This window comes from Urocitellus parryii, chromosome 7 (genome assembly GCF_045843805.1).
Source record: "Urocitellus parryii isolate mUroPar1 chromosome 7, mUroPar1.hap1, whole genome shotgun sequence".
NCBI lineage: Eukaryota > Metazoa > Chordata > Mammalia > Rodentia > Sciuridae > Urocitellus > Urocitellus parryii.
Window position 1 is genome coordinate 81,305,897 of NC_135537.1, and position 18,148 is coordinate 81,324,044.

Here is an 18,148-nt window from a genome sequence, read left to right on the forward strand (position 1 = left end):
GTCTACTACTTTTGCTTTTATCATTTGCTATTGTTTTATTCTTATTTGACAAATAAAGAGTCACAGGGTTGGGACAGGTCCCTATAGGCTGTTCCATGCAATCTACCTGGCCTGCCCAAATTACCACCTACTATGCTAGTGATAGGTATATTTTTCCACTATGGCTCTCTATACACACACCAACTGCTGTCCCTGAGTCTTGGCTCTCTCATACTTTTTGCATTTTCAGTGTAGAGCTAGCTAATCACTCTCATAATACCCATAAAAGTAATCTGATATTATATGTACTATCTATATGTACTTTTTTCTCTTTTTTTTTTTAAGAATAGAATACTTGCCTTTAGAGTTTAAAACAGTACCTGAAGCACTGATCCACAAGAAAGTTTGATAAGCCCAACAACAATTCTCCATTCAGGAAAGCAATCAAGTAAGCTAGTTGTAATGAAATCCATGAATACTCAACTTGAATGAACAATTTCATAAATCAGTTCCAGAATTTAGGACTTCAATAACTGCTTATCAGTATTATAATTCTATTCTGCCAAATTTACTTCCCAAGGAAACAAATTTTTAAAAATTAACATTTGAGATTTACAGGGTTTTAAGAAAGAGAAAAGCTGGGAATAAAGTATTTAAAAAGATATAGTTTAACCTTAAAAGTTTCTTCTTCTTTGATGAGTTTTCTGGAGTCCTGGGAAACTTAGCTATATGCTTCTGGGGTATACACAAGACACTCTCTGTTGATTTCACTCTTGTGTTGAACTGGCTGTCCATAACCTGTCTTGCATCAGAACCATATTCCATGTGGTATTTGTGAGGGGATTCTGAATCAATGAATAGGACATTTTCTGAGTCATCTTCTTTGTTGCTATCTGATGAATACTCCAAAATTTCTGCAGAAATTGGCTGGGAAAATTAAGAGAAATGCAATTAAGTATTCTTTAGTCAAGCCCACATTCTTTAGTCAAGCCTATAATTCTATTCCTTTATGATTATGTTCCTTAAAACAGATTTAAAATATAGTATCTGTAGCTTAGACTGTTTTGACACAAAATCCAACAGTAACCAATATAAAATAAGATTAGGTTATGTCAATTGTAAAACACACATTATCTTATAGAGGCCACCAAAATCAGTATAAATATATTTCGATCTTCTTTTAGCAAACATGTTTAACCCATATAGGCAGTCTCTGAAACTGAACAAATAGAACTACATGAGAGGTTGACTCTAGTCATTGTAATGTGAACACTTAATTAAAAAAAAAAAATTCTTGAGGCCCAGAATAGCCAAAGCAATTCTTAGGGAGAAAGGTGATGTAGGAAGCATCACAATACTAGACCTCAAATTATAGTATAGAACTAGAGTAACAAAAACAGGATGGGATTGGCATCAAAACAGGCTAGAAGACCAAAGGATTGAAATAGAAGACACAGAGACAAACCTACATAAATACAGTTACCTCATATCAGGCAAAGTCACCATAAACATATTGGAGAAAAGATAGCCTCTTCAACAAATGGTGCTGCAAAAACTGGAAATCCATATATAGTGGAATGAAATTGAATCCCTTTCTCTCACACTGCACAAAACTCAACTCAAAATGGATCAAGGATTCTATTCATTAGACCAGAGACCCTGTGCCTGATGAAAGAAAGGCCCGACTCTCAGGTTGGCTTAAAAGTTTATTTCCTCAACAAGACTCCTAAAAGAACAAGCAGCAAAATCAGAATTCAATAAATGGGATGGCATCAAACTAAAAAGCTTCTTCATAGCAAAGGAAAGAATCAAGAATGTGAAAAGAGAGCCTATAGAATAGGAAAAAATCTTTGCCACCTGTACCTCAGACAGAACATTAATTTCCAGGATATACACAGAACTTAAAGCCATAACACCAACAAACAAACAAACAAACAAACAAAAACAAATAGCCCAATCAATAGATGGACAAAGGACCTGAACAGGCACTTCACAGAAGAAGAAATAAATATGGTCAACAAATATATGAAAAAAATGTCCAACATCTGTAGCAATTAGAGAAATGCAAATTAATATTACACAGAGATTCCATCTCATTCTAGTCAGAATGGCAATGGTCAAGAATATAAGGAACAGAACTGGGGTTGTGGCTAAATGGTTGAATGCTTGTCTAGCATGTATGGGGCACTAGGTTCAATTCTCAGCACCATATACAAGTAACAGATAAGTAAATAAATGTCCATCAGCAAGTGTGTATGTGTGTGTATATAAAACAAATAACAATAAGTGAACTTCAAATTAGTGCAACCACTCTGGAAAGCAGTAATGGACACTCCTCAGAAAACCTAGAATGGAACCACCATCTGACCCAGTTATACCCTTCCTTGGTTCATACTGAGAGGGACTCAGAAACAGCACATTCAGTGATGCAGCCACATCAATATTATAGCAGCTCAATTCACAATAGCTAAGCTATGGAACCAACATAGATGCCCTTCAACAGATCGATGGATAAGGAAAATGTGGTATATATACACAATGGAATAATAAATCAGCCACAAAGAAGAATGAAATTAGGACATTTGCCAGTAAATGGTTGGTACTGGAGACTATTGTGCTAAGTGAAATAAGCCAGTCCAGAAAAAACAAAGATCAAATGTTCTCTCTAATATGTGGAAACTAATATACAATAAGTGGGGGTGGTGGAGAGAAGAGAAGTTCATTGGATTAGACAAAGGGGAATGAAGGAAAGGGAGGGAGGATGGAAATAGGAAAGACAGTAAGACAGCAGAATGGATCAGCTATAACTTTCCTAAGTTCATATAAAATACACAATCCGTGAAATTCCACATCATGTATGATAACAAGAATGAGATCCTAATTAGAATAAGTTATACTCTGTATGTATAATATGTCAAAATACATTTTACTGTCATGTACATCTAAAAAGAATTTTTAAAAATAAAAAACAAAAAAATTTGGATTTTAAAATTTAATGTGAATCTAAATAACTTTTATTATAAATCAAATAAAAAAATAGTGCATCTTTAATTTTTTACCATTTGATTTCACAAAGCAGTCTGTAAGGGTAAAGATGAGAACCTGACTTTTCTAGCATAATCCAAATAGTTTTCAGAGACTAGTGAGAAATTGCTAGTATCAACAGAAACTTTTTTTTTCTTTTTTTTTGCCCCTGTATTGGGGATTGAGTCCATTACCATTCTATCTCTAAGCTACATCTCCAGACCTTTTTATTTTACTTTGAGATAGATTTTCACTAAGTTGCCCAGTCTGTCCTTGAACCTGTGATCCTTTGCCCTGCTGAGTAGCTGGGGTAACAGCTGTAGGCTGCCACAATTGGCTAAATAAATACTCTTTAAAAATGAATCACTGTCTCCATTCTCTAAAATGTTTCTTCCTTCTCCTACTCAAATTTCTGACCTTCCATTCTGACCAGCAGACCCCTGCCTGAGCTCAGGACTGCCGCAGATCCACCCACACCAACCTGTGTGGGGACCCAGGTTCTGAGTAGGCCCGCGTCCATCCCACCACTGGCAGACATCTCTACCGGAGCTCAGGCTCTGGCATAGGACCGCCTCTTCCAACCAACAGACCCCTGCCAGAGCCCAGGCCAGGCCCAAATCCACCTACAGGGACATATGTGGGACCCAGGCCAGGGTAGGTTCGAGTCCACCACACCCCTGCTCCCAATCTGGGAGCCCAAGCCTAAACCACTTCAATCTTGAGACACTACAGACATCACCATAGCCTACCCCATGCAGCAGCCCCTACAACAGACAGGGCCTAGAAGCAACTGCATCACAGAGCAGGCATCCCAAATACTGTAAGGCCCAACCTTTCAGGCCCATCTCTGTAAGATGCGGCATCCATCTTGGGGCACCTCCACTATTATCTCAAGTTACCTCGGCTATTGCCGCCACCACTTTAGTTGCAGAAGTATACACTGAGGGACACCAGCAGGGTCTGGAAGCCCAACATCAAGGTGAGGTTCAGACAATCTGTATGGATACTACAAGGGTAGAAAGTGTAATATCTCAGATTCTGCACTGCAAGATTGGAAGACACATAGACAACATGAAAAAACAAGGAAGGAAAGTGCCCCAAACAAACCAGGATACTACAATAACAGAACCCATGGACAACAAAGTTGATGAAATGTCAGAGAAGGAGTTCAGAAGGTTCATAATTAAAATGATCTGTGAATTAAAGAATGACCTAAATGAGTAAATACAGGCAAAAATTGATCACTCTAACAAAGAGATAAGAGAGAAAATATAGGTAGCAAAAGATTACTTCAAGAAAGAGATAGATTCTGAAAAAAAAAACCCACTTAGAAATCCTTGAAATAAAGGAAACAATAAACTGAATAAAATACTCAATTGAAAACATAGCCAACAGATTAGATCACTTGGAAGAAAGAACATCAGATAATGAAGACAAAGTATACAATATGGAAAATAAAATTGATCACACAGTAAAGTTGGTAAGGAACCATGAACGGAATATCTAAGAATTACAGAATAGCATCAAAAGACTAAATGGAAGAGTTATTGGGATAGAGGAAGGCACAGAATTTCAAACCAAAGGAATGCACAATCTCTTCAATGAGATAATATCAGAAAGTTTCCCAAGCATGAAGAATAACTTGGAAAACCAAATACAAGATGCTTACAGGACAGCAAATGTATAAAATTACACAGCTACACCAAGGCACATTATAATGAAAATACCTAGCATATAGAATAAGGATAAAATCTTTAAAAAAAAAACAATACCTTTATTTTTATTTATTTTTATGTGGTGCTGAGGATCGAACCCAGGGCCTCGCACATGCTAGGCAAGCGCTCTACCACTGAGCCACAACTCTAGCCCCAAGGATAGAATCTTAAAAGCCCTAAGAGAGTATGAAATATGATATGTCAAGAGCTTTGTAATGTTGTGAACAACCAATAAAAAAAAAAAAAGCCCTAAGAGAGAGGAAACAGATCACAAATAGGAGGAGACCAATGTATATATCAGAAAAATTTTCAACGCAGACTCTCAAAGCCAGGAGATCATGAAACGACATATACCAAGCTCTGAAAGAAAATGGATGCTAACCAAAAATCTTATATCCAGCAAAATTAAGCTTTAGATTTGATGATGAAATAAAAAACTTCTGTGATAAACAAAAGTTAAAAGAATTTACAACTAGAAAGCCTGCACTATAGGATATCCTCAACAAAATATTCCAATAAGAAAAATAATGATGAAAATCAGCAGGGGGAGGTATTATACTAAAGGAAAACTAATCAGAAGAGAAACTAAGTTAAACACCAAATAAACAAAAATGTCTGGGAATACAACTCATGTCTCAATAATAACCCCAAATGTTAATGGCCTAACCTCACCAATCAAAAGACAGCATATTGAAAGACAAGCATATTGAAGCAAAAAAAAAAAAAAAAAGACCCAACAATATGCTGCCTCCAAGACTACCTCCAACATAGGAAAAGATATCCACAGAGCAATGGTGAAAGGGTGGGAAAAAAAATCATACCACTCACATGGATTGTGGAAGCAAGCAGGGATTTCCACCCTCATATCAAATAAAGTAGACTTCAAGCTAATCAAAAGGGATAAAGAAGGATACTACATACTGCTCAAGGGAACCATACACCAACAAAGACTTAACAATTATAAATATATATGCCCCAAACAATGGAACATCTATGTTCATCAAATTCTTCTCAAGTTCAAGAGTCAAACAGACAAAAAAACAACAATTCTTAATTGACTTCAACACATCTCTTTCATCACTGGATAGATCTTCCAAACAAAAGCTAAACAAAGAAACTATAGAACTCAATAATACAATCAATAACTTAGACTTAACTAACATCTACAGAATATTTCATCCTTCAACAAGTGAATAAACTTTCTTCTCAGCAACACATGGATTCTTCTCTAAAATAGACCATATATTATGCCACAAAGTAACTCTTAGCAAATATAAAAAAGTAGAAATACTAGTTTGCATTCTATCAGATCATAATGGAATGAGATTAGAAATCAATAATAAAATAAAAAATGAAGACTACTCCCACACCTGGAGACTACATAATATGCTACTGAATGAACTATGGGTTGTAAAACACATCAGGGAGGAGATTAAAAAATTCTTAGAGGTGAATGAGAACACAGATACAACATACAGAAATCTCTGGGACACTATGAAAGCAGTTCTAAGAGGAAAGTTCATTGCATGGAGTTCATTCCTTAAAAGAAGAAAAAGTCAACAAATAATGACTTAACATTACATCTCAAAGCCCTAGAAAAAGAACAAATCAACACCAAATGCAGGAGAAGAAAGGAAATAATTAAAATCAGAGATGAAATCAACAAAATTGAAAAAAAAGGGAAACATTGACAAAACTGACTAAATAACAGTTGGTTCTTTGAAAAAACAAATAAAATTGACAAACCCTTAGCCATGGTAACGAAGAGAAGGAGAGAAAAAACTCAAATTGCTAACATACCTGATGAAAAAGGAAATATCACAACAGATACTACAGAAATACATAAGATAATTAGAAATTATTTTGAAAAAATGTACTCCAATAGAAAATATCAAAGGCATCAACAAATTTCTAGAGTCATATGATTTGCCCAGATTGAATCAGGATGATATACACAATTTAAACAGATCAATTTCAAGTGATCAAACAGAAGACACCATCAGAAGTCTACCAACCAAGAAAAGCCCAGGATTGGATGGATACACAGCTGAGTTCTACAAGATCTTTAAAGAAGAACTAATACCAATACTCAATTTATTTCAGAAAAAAAGAAAAAGAGGGAGCACTTCCAAACTCATTCTATGAGGCCAATATCACCCTGATTCCAAAACCACACAAAGACACATCAAAAAAAGAAAACTTCAATAAAATAAAATTTGGCAAATAGAATGCAAAAACATATCATAAAGATAGTATACCACGATCAAATGGGGTTCATTCCATGGATGCAAGGATGGTCCAACATATGGAAATCAATAAATGCAATTCATCACATCAATACACTCAAAGTATGATCATCTCAATAGACACAGAAAAAGGATTGATCTGTTTAAATTGTGTATATCATCCTTTTTTCAAAGAACCAACTACTATTTAGTCAGTTTTGTCAATTGTTTCCTTTTTTTCAATTTTGTTGATTTCATCTCTGATTTTTATTATTTCCTTTCTTCTCCTGCATTTGGTGTTGATTTGTTCTTTTTCTAGGGCTTTGAGATGTAATGTTAAGTCATTATTTGTTGACTTTTATCCTTCCATATTCTAACTGTCCAGTGTACTGGCAGCCCCACCTATTTTAGTGCTATAGCAATCATATATTAAAAGTGAATTGCACTTAGTTGAATGGGTTTCCTGAACCCTATCAACTCATAATTCAAGCATAATCTTCCTCATGAGGAGTCCCATCTACTTTGATGTATTAATATGAACTGTGTCCCTGGCAATGTAGCAGGCACTTGGGTAAAATGGCAAAGAGGACATGTTTGTGGGTACATATGCACACATGTATGCTGGTTTTAGGGGCAGCTCTAGAGTTTTCATAATTAACTTACATGAAGGCTTATCACATTTTGCATTTTCTGGGGATTGCATAGTTAAGCAAGTAAGCCCTTTTTAAGAGTCTTTAAAAAAGACATTGTCCATCCGTATACCTCATCAAAAATACTGCTTGTGTGGTTACCTGCTATTAGACACTTTAATAATTTCTAAAAAGAAGAAGTTCTAAAGCAAATGCAGAGCTTAGTTCCATTACCTTTACACCCTTTGGGTTTGTTTCTAGATCACTATAACTACTGGCTCACCCATTAATTAAGCACCAGGGAATGTTTACTCCAGAAGACAGCTTCTCAATAAATATTAACTATGACCCACCAAAAGAACCAGAGAAGTTTAGACTGCAAATAAAGCTGCTTGCCATTGAGAAACTTTATACATTACTTGAGAAATCCATATTTAAGTAATTTCATCTTTTTGTTCAATCTTTTTCTTAAGATAAAGTACTTTGTGCTTCATTCTAGAAGTCTATGAGCTTCAACACTATTGCCATCTGTGGCTGGACATGGTAACAGGGGCCATACTGTGCATTCTAGGGTACCGAATAGCATCCCTGGCTAGATGGCCCACCCACTAGGTGACAGTAGCACCATACCCACCAGTCATGACAATCAAATATTTCTCCAGATACTTTTGCCAAAATAAGTCAACAAAAAAACAACCACAGGCAGACTATGCTGGGGACTCACATGCAAATGTGAAGAGGATTCATAGCACTCCATGGGGATGAGGGAGGTCACACACAAACAGTTATAAAACACTGTGGTAGGAGTATTGCAATAGAGGTATGAATTGAACTCCAATAATGTAGAAGAGGAACAAAGTCAGGTGGGGAACAAAGATAAGGGGAGTAAAGAGATTAGGTAAAGCATCAGAAAGTTTTGTTTCCCAGGATCTGCCACCTGAAGTGGAATGTTAATAAGTGGAAGTTAAGAAGGCAGGGAAAGAAAAAAACAGTGAACAGGGAGAACAGAAGACATGCAGGAAAATCTGCAAGAACTGTTAAGAGATGAGGCTGCAGAATGGCCTTTGAAAACCCAAAACAGTATCTGCTTTACTCTGAAGCAGAGGGGTGCCAATGGCAGGTCTAAAAGGACTAACAACATCATCATGTTAGCAGATGCTAACATGGAAAATGATTATCAGACAATAATACAAACAGGAACCATGCCAGCAGGTTGGAAATGCAGGAAGCTAAAAGGCTCTTCCATAATCAGACCCAAACACAAAAAGGGTATGAATAGTAGTAGAAACAGAGAGAGGCAGATTTGAAGGAAATCAATACAACCACTCTTGTTAGGAATGAGAATGAGTGTTAAGTCTAGGAAGACCCCAGGCATCCAGTTTGGGCAATAATTAAGGGAGATATGCACCTAGAAAGAAAATTTGGGAAATACATGTGGAGGGTGAGTTGTTAACACTGAATTTGGTTTTTATGTGTTAATGTTGTGATACCTGTGGAATGGCTGGAGCAAAACTGACCAACAGGCAGCTGCTCGGCGTGTCAGAAGTTTTAAGAATTGTGTGGTATGGAGATAAAGTTCTAGGAATGATAAGAATAAAAACAAAATGTGAAGGCAGAAAAGTTGCAGAAGGTTGTCCATGGAAGTAAGAAGAGAAAGGCCAGGTTGGAACCTTGGGAATATCATCAATACCTAAGCTGTCTTCAGGTAGAGAGCGATAAAGGTGGTTTTGATTTGACAAAAGGGAGTTATACAGATATAAGAAATCTATGGACCTTGGTAAAATATGCTTTGAAGGACAGATGGGAGATGAGGTGAAAATTGTAGATCTGATAATTCTTTTAGGAAGCTTAAACATACACATTTTATTTCCTTTCACAGAAAGGATGACATACAAAGACATATTTGCTCAGCAACACACAACTGACATGACAATATTGAAGTTCACATGAAGTCCAAATAAATTTCCTCAGAGAAGAATTTAATAGCACTATACTGAAAGATAAGTCCACCAGCAGTGTTTGAAATCTATGACACATAGTTAGCATCACTGAGTAATTTTAAATGTATACATTTTTATCGATCTGATGGATATGAAATGGTATTTCTCTTTTGTTTATATATGCATGTCCCTGATCATTAATAGTGTTAAACATCTTTGCATTTGTGTACTGCTTTGTATTTCTTCAGTGAATATCCTTTACCCATTTGTCTCTTAGGAGAGTCGATTAATTTTTTTTTAATCACCAGGATCTGTGTGCTACATAGAGAATATTGCTAGAAAATTATTATTAAAACTTAACCATGACAGAGGAAGAATGCAATATACACACTGACATTTTTTCTAGTACTTCAGGAAAATTCTTTCCACCAATATATTCTTCTTCTTCTTCTTCTTCTTTTTAATATTTTGAAGTTGTTGATGGGCCTTCTTTATTTATTTATTTATTTGTGTGTGGTGCCAAGAACGAACCCAGTGCCTCATGCATGCCAGGCAAGTGTGCTACCACTTAGCCACAACCCCAGCCCCTATATTATTATTCTTGATAGGTTGCCTACTGCTATACAGCAACCCAAAGCACTTGGATAAATTTTGGTTGGAAATTTTATTCTTTACAAAAATTGTTAATAAGAAATGAATCACCTTGTATAGATCATTAATTTCCAGTACCAAAGATTTTTTTAAAAAATTAAAAGCTCTTAATACTTTCCATCTTTTTTCCTGCTAGCTTTGTAAGGCTAACCAAGTAATCTTAAAACTTTCATAAAGGATTATCTTTCATCTATCTACCTACCTAGGGATCAAACTCAGAGGTACTCTTTACCACTGAGCTACATCTCCAGCCCTTTTTCTTTTTTATTTTGAGACAGGGTCTTACTAAATTGCCCAGACTGGGCTTCTATCTGTGATCTTCCTGCCTCAGCTTCTCAAGCAGCCAGGACTACAGTCATGTCACACTGCTCCTGGCTTATTTTCTTCATTTTTAAAAAGTCCAGTTGTAGCACTAATACAGAAGTATAAATAAGGATCTTTTATAACAGAAAAACAACTGCAGTGTTCACCAAGCAAAAAGTGAATATATAGCTCTTGTCATAATTTGCTAATATTTAAAATATAATAACATTATTACATGAGGTTCTTTTTTACTGATACAAGTAACTTTGGAATGGTGAATATATTAATGAAGTAACATTAAAATTACTTAATATTGATAATTAGGGTTAACACTAACAATAAATTCAATTAACATTAATTAGTAATTAATATCAGCTATAAATTAACTTTGATGGTTCACATTAATTACAAAGAGCATAATTGACAAGGCTAAAATATGAACAAGAAGCAGTTCCTGTGAAACCTATTACTAAAGGCAACCACCTGGTCCTGTTTCCATGACAACCTGTCTTTGGTGCAAGTCAAAATTTACCAAAACCATAAAGTGTTCAATATTGACCTAGTTTCTAGTTGGTTGTGAAAGACATCTAGTACAACTTACTTCTGACTCCTCTTTTCAGACAACCAGTCAACTTATTCACACAGGGGCAGCCTTGAACCTCCAGGTGGCCAGAGGGCCTCCCAATCTCAGCAGCTGTGTGCCTACTCTCAGATCACTTTCAGGAGTCAGGGTTGCATCCCTTCATGTACATTACTGTCCAAAACTGAGCCAATAAGATTCTGTTTTTTCCAGTTTTAATTCAAAATAGAGTATGGGAAGTGGAACCTAAACTGCAAAAGATTATAAGCTACTGGTGGGAAGGTTTAGAGGGCTGCCTTAAGGCTTAGTTTATTTGACTTAGGATAGAGAACATTGTTCCAGTAAGTTTCTTTTAAAACAAGCAGGCTAACTATCTGTTACATATCCCTACATATAGAAAATATTCCCTTAAACAAATATTTATTCAGTACACATCATGTGTAAGGTATTATGCAAGACAGTAAATGTAATAAGATACAGTTCCATAAAAAGCTTGAAGAAAAATAAAGAATATATGAATGGCTCATATGAAGTATTCCAAAGTGATAAACAATGGAGTCCTTATTCTGGCTGATCTGAACCAGTAGATACTCTGGAAGAGATAAAATATATACTGGGCTCAGTATTCCATAATTCTTTGATGTAGATGCAAAAGGAGAGAAGAAAGCAGATCAGGCTGAAAAGGACAATGAATATTAGTGGCATATAAACAAGTTCAGAGAAATTAAAGTTGAGAGTCCATGTTGAGAAGTAAGTCACACCACTTGCTCCTCTGAAAGGGGATTAATTCCCAAATATAAAAGGAACTCAAAAAAGTCAACACCAGAAAAGCAAATAACCCAATAAATGGGCAAAAGAACTATACACACATACCTCAAAAGAAGAAGTAAAAATGACCAACAAATATATGAAAAAATGTTCAATATCCATTGTAGTCAGGAAAATGAAAATCAAAATCTACATTCAAATTTCATCTCACTCTTGTTAGAATGACAGTCATCAAGAATACAAGTAATTCTTGTATTCTTGTAAGGGACACAGCCACATCAGTATTTATTCACAATTCACAATAGCCAGATTATGGATGTCCTTCAACAGAAGAATATAAATACTGAAAATGTGGTATATATACACAATGGAATACTACTCAGCCATTAAGAAGAATGGAAATTATGTCATTTGCTGGTAAATGGATGGAACTAGAGGACATCATATTAAGGGAAGTAAGCCAGATGCAGAAAGTCAAGGGTTGAATGTTTTCTTTGATAGATGGAAGCTAGTCTAAAATTGGTGGGGGGAGCAAGACAGGGAAAATAAATGGGGGGAATGCTATCAAAATAAAAGAATGATCGGGGAACAGAAGAATGGGATTGAGAAGAAAGGGAGAGGGATGGGATAAGGGAAAAACAGTGGAATGACTCTGACCTAACGTTCCAATGTACAAATATAAATATACTACAGTGAGTTTCACCATCAGGTATATCCACCAGACACCTATTTTTGAGAAAGGAAATAGGGGGAGGAAGAAGAGGAAAGGTAAATGTAACTTCTGGGGATTAAGTGGAGCAAACTATACTCCATGAATTCATAAATATGTCAAATCCTAAATTTTTATATAACTATTATGAACCAATAAAAAATGTTAAAAGGCAAAAATAATAAAAACAACATAATGGTACAAACTGAGCAAGAACAGGCTGTGGATCATCTTGACTGTCAAATTTAAGAGTTTAGAAATCCTCTGCAGAAAACTGAGGATGATTTTTCTTATAAAATAATGATTTTGGATGATTTCTGAACAGGCAAGGAAGATGAACTCTGGAGGTACTTTGAGAAGATTGTTCTGGAGGCTGCACACAGAAGGGATTTGACTACGGAAAATGGTAATGTAGAGAAAACCCATAGGAATTCACTGCAAATATCTGTGCAGACTCCTCTCCATTTCAGAGTTGTCCATCTATTTTCAGATGAGTTAACCCACAGATTCACAAATACTTCAATTTGAAAAGCTCAAAATTAAATTTTAATATATTCCTCAAATTAGTTGTTGACCTCAGTATCCCTGTTACCAGTATGCAATACCACATTCCACCCAGGTGCTCAAATCAGAAATCCATAAATCATTAATTCATCAGTTAAATTCCACTTCTAAAACCAGATCAAGCGCAACCTTCTCTGTATCCTGTCCACCACAGTTAGTTATACTTCCATGCTGGTCTCTGCTTCACTCCTGTGCATCCCACCTTTGATCCATCATCCCCACCACAATCAAAATAACTTCTTACTGTAAATAAATCATTACACTCTCCTTCAGATTCCATAAATGACTGTCAGGGACACTTGGAATACTATTCAAATTTCTGACAATGGTTTACAAGGCCTTGCATGGCTTCCTCCAGACTCTACTTGTGGGACTGTCAACCCTGAGGGCTGTTCTCTAGAATCTCTGACCTGCTATCAGGTTTCACACCATGTTCTTTATTGCTTAATGGGCATCATGTCTCTTCCTGCACTATAATATGCTTCATCATTCACACCCTGAGTGCCTCTCCTGAGTCCTTCTTGCGTTCCAAGGATTCAACCTATCTATACATTCCCTCATCAGAGAGAATACAGCAAAAATTGGTGAATGAGTGGTCTGGGCTATAGCAGCAAACCCATATACATCATTCTACTTCCTCATTTTCTGGAGCAACAAGACTTCCTTCAACTAAAGTAAAATAAAACAATAAAAACAATATCATCATCATCGTCATCAAGTTCTTCTCCTTGCCTTTCCAGTTTTAAAGGATGTATGCATGTATTAATTCACTTGTTCCTCATAATAGCTCAGTGAAAAATAGTGATGGAAAACTACTTTCGATGTATCAATGTCAATAAAATGTGCTGGGAAATGTCAACCTATGGAAATGAGGAAACACAGGGGACAGTTCCATGACCTGCTCAAACTCCCACAGAAATCACATAATGCAGCAGGGACAAGCCCACTTCTCCCCAGGCCCAATTCCAGCCTTCCAAAATAGCATCCCACCTCCCCATGCTGCAGGTAGCTGACATCCTCACCAAACTTCAAGACAATTCATTAACTATAAGTCTTAGGTCCAGAAAAAAATTAATATATGGGTATATATGAAATACATGACAACTTGCTTAATCTAAGCAGAATCACCCCACTATGTTTAAAGGATGTCCCTCTAGCTTTTTTGTTTATTCAAGCAAGAATATTTTTAAAAAAGAAAATAAAAGGCAACAACTTCTAAGAGAAAATACACTGTAAAGCTACTGCAATTAAAAGCCTGGTACTAACTCAGAAATAGACAAATCATTGAAATTTCAGAACCAGATAAAAATACAAATAAGATATACACACACAAAAATACCAATAAAGAGTGGGTCAAAAAATAGACTTAAAAGACAACTTGCTATCTACCTGGAGAAAAACAAACAAACAAAAAAAACCAATAATAACAATATCATCATCATCATTATCATCATCAAAGAAAAAAATAATTAATATGGCCTATAAGTAGAATCTATAGATTGAAAGCATCACATTTTTAATTTTGACACATATTGTTAAACCTCTCTGTTTATACTAAAATAACCTCCCAAAGTAGCAAAATGTGAAGATAGTTTTGACAAAGAGATAAAATAGGAACATATTTCAAAATTATTCTAAAATAGCAAAAAAGGTCTTTCTAGTAAGACATAAAACACAAAAAGGTCCATAAAAAATGAATAACTACATAAAAATTTAAAACTTGTATACAAAACCTTACCTGACTGGAAACAAATCAAAAGATGAACAAACTGGTTTTAAAACACTATACATGGAGCGGTGGCACATGCCTGTAATCTCAGTGGCTGGGGAGGCTGAGGAAGGAGAGTCAAGTGTTCAAAGCCAGCCTTAGCAACTTAGCGAGGCCCTAAGAAACTTAATGAGACTCTCTCTCTAAATAAAATACCAAAAAGGGGTGGGGATGTGGCTCAATGGTTAAGTGCCCCTGGGTTCAATCCTCAGTATCAAACAAAACAGAACAAAACAAAACACCACTATATACATACAAATAAAATGAAAAAAATCTGCTATGATTAACAAGCAGCTAGTTTTGTTTAACATAATCAAAAACTCCAATGAATCAATTAGAAAAGGTAAGCAACCCCATGGAAAAATGAGCAAAGGATGCAAACTGGCATTCAAAGGAAATCACACACAAGTGACCATCATGGAGATGCATGACTTGAATGGCTACTAAGGCACAGAATAAATCACTGTGACCATACTGGGACACTAATAACAATGTGTGTCAAAATTAAAAATGTGGTACTTTCAGTCTATAGATTCCACTTACAGGCCATATTAATTCAATTACACACACACATCATAACCTAGTTTGTAGGGCAAAAAAAGGGGGAGAGTGTTCTCTGGTGAGGCTGTGTTCTTACACTGACTGTATAAAAAGAGCAGACAGAGTAAATCTACCTCATTTGAGGCCTTATATGCCTGTTCTGAATTATGTATGGGGAGAAATGGAGTTGAAGGGGGTGAAAAGCAAACTAGAATTGTCCACTAATCAAGGACTAGTTGTGGTATTATATAAGAAAACATGAAATAACACTAAAAAGAACATTTGTAGATCCATAAACCATGATAAGGATACAGAAAATCACAAAAGCTAAGCATATAGGTAAGACCTTAAGGTACAATCAAACAAAAATATATAGAGGCACACACATACAAATGCTCTTATCTTCACAGAATGTTCTTGAAGACTACACAAGAAACAACTATGGTTACTTTTGGGTGCAGTGATGTTTATTTCTCCCTTTAACCACTGTTCTAAGTGGAATTTTTCCCATGGATATGTGTTAATTTGTTATTAAAAATATCTAAAATTTAGTAAATTTAAAGTGGGGAGGTATAAAAGCTATCTAGAGGATCGAGACATTCATTTCCCAAAGACATTTAACATTTAACAAGGCATGGAGGCGAACGACTGTAAACCCAGAGGCTTAGGAGGCTGAGGCAGGAGGACTACAATTTCAAAGCCATCCTCAGCAACATAGCGAAGCCCTAAGCAACTGAGCTAGATCCTGTCTCAAACTAAAAAATAAAAAAGGGGCTGGGAATGTGGCTCAGATGTTAAGCTCCCCTGTTTCAATCCTTGCTACCAAAAACCAAAAGCCAACCAAACAAACAAAACACAAAACAAAATGAGGGGAGGAGAAACAACAAAAAATAGAGCGAGAGTCTAACAGAAAGCTACACTAATATGAGAGCCACATTATTCTGAGCTAAGTAACTAGGGATATCTGTTGTCATTGCAAAATCAGCAGATTAAGAAATACTGAAACATTTCTTTGCTGGTACTATGGATGGAATTCAGGTGTGATTTACATTGTGGTATATCCCCAGTCCTTTGTTTGGAGATTTTCCTGTCTCAGCCTCTCCAGTCTCTGGGATTACAGGAATGTGACACCATACCTGGCCAGAAACATTTCTTAAATCGTCTAGATTAAACACAAACATATTAACATTCATGAGTCACCAATGCAATGTTTTAGTAAACAGTCTAGACTCAATGGGCTTCAGTTATAGGCAGATGCTGCTAATTGAAATAGACTACATATTCAGAAGCAAAGAAAAGGGGAAAGAAGATACTACTGAGCATTTTAAATGATCACATGACCAGCAGAGACAGAACTCCTGGCCAGAAGATGGAAATAGCTTTCTTGGCAAAGGCCACTAAAGAAGAAGTAGGAGCCCCTCATGTTGCGCCATGAGGAACTACCCCAACCCACTAAGCAGTGGTGCCTAATGCCCTGATGGTTAAGGTGCATTTCTATGACTGTGGTCTCACCACAAACTTCCACAGGATGTGACTCCATTAAGAGTCACAAGAACTCTGACTTCCATTCCTTTTGGGGATCCTTTGATATTCTATAATTCTGTGCTACCAAGATGATAAAAAAAAAATTCTCATCTTGAGGATAATGTATGCAACTTTATGGGAAGGGGGCAAGGATAGAACGAGTAACACATGCATATAGTTCTGTGAGCTGACAGAAAAACCAGTAATACAAAAATCCTACAATTTTCTAAACAGATGGATAATCAGCAATATCACTCTTTAAAAAAAAAAACTAAAATTAAAACCTTTTAAATAATTACCATAAACTTTAAATTTAAAAGTTAGTAATTTAATAGAATGTTTCATGCAATTCATCTGATACTCTTTAAGCTATCTATAATTATAGATAATTGTATCTACATTTTTTTTCATAAAATGTTCAGAAAAGATTCTGGTAAGTGATTGCCCTAAATACTTGAAGTACCCAAAGTAAAGTGTCCCAAATCCTGTAAAGCGAATCTTCATGTACATCCATGTATGAAAGTCTACAATGCTTTCTGGATGAACAAAATTAGAAAGAAGTTTCAGTCTAACTGCAAGATCAAAAAGTGCTTCAGTAGTAAAGCTGCCTCAATGACAAATTAAACAAATAAGTCAGATGAAACACTGCTTTTTAATATTCAGAAATTAAAGGTTTTAATTCTAAACTTTATAGGACGGTCACACCAGGAACAACAGTGGAATACACCAATATGTAATCATCTCTTTATTTTTTCATTGACGCCTTTGTAGCCAAATGCTTTTCTAGCCTGTAGAAATAAGAGAGGAGGATAGTGACTAAACTAAAATTTCTCTTCGATATAACCCATTATAGTACAGAAAACTGCTCACTCGATTCATGTTTCATGCAAAAAAACAAAGTCTTGAGTCTTTGGTTTCAGATAATACAAAAGGTGTGCTGAGCTGCCTCTATGAAGACCCCTTGTCAAGCGTCCAGTGTTGTGTGGGTAGGTGCTGGCCGTGCCCCGACTTGAAGGCTAGGTGTGCTCCCCCATGCCATATCCTGTCAGGTGCTAGTCTCTGCTCTCTGAGGCCCTGCATCCAATTACTGACCAGGCCCAGACCTGCCCTTGTAGGATCTTATGAGATCACAAAGCAGTGCTACGCTAAGTTCACACAATCTATCCTGGGTTCAGCTTCCCTTTCTTAAAGTCACACTATAAATGAGAACAGTCAGTAGCGTCAGGAGG

The 18,148-nt window shown here is 36.1% G+C and overlaps 1 protein-coding gene and 1 pseudogene across 2 annotated transcripts in view; one reads left to right on the plus strand and one right to left on the minus strand.

The window, feature by feature from the left end:
- The window catches only part of Spidr (scaffold protein involved in DNA repair), a 392,656-nt gene that overhangs the window by 253,623 nt on the left and 120,885 nt on the right, over nucleotides 1–18,148 (minus strand). The window contains exon 6 of one of the 2 annotated variants that reach the window (XM_026395186.2): nucleotides 653–906. The exons of the other annotated variant lie outside the window; for it this stretch is intronic. Within the exon in view, the coding sequence (XP_026250971.1) occupies nucleotides 653–906 (254 nt within the window). The remainder of the gene's footprint in view (nucleotides 1–652; nucleotides 907–18,148) is intronic. 2 annotated transcript variants of the gene reach the window in all.
- On the plus strand, nucleotides 15,464–15,580 carry LOC113187431 (small nucleolar RNA SNORA51; annotated as a pseudogene).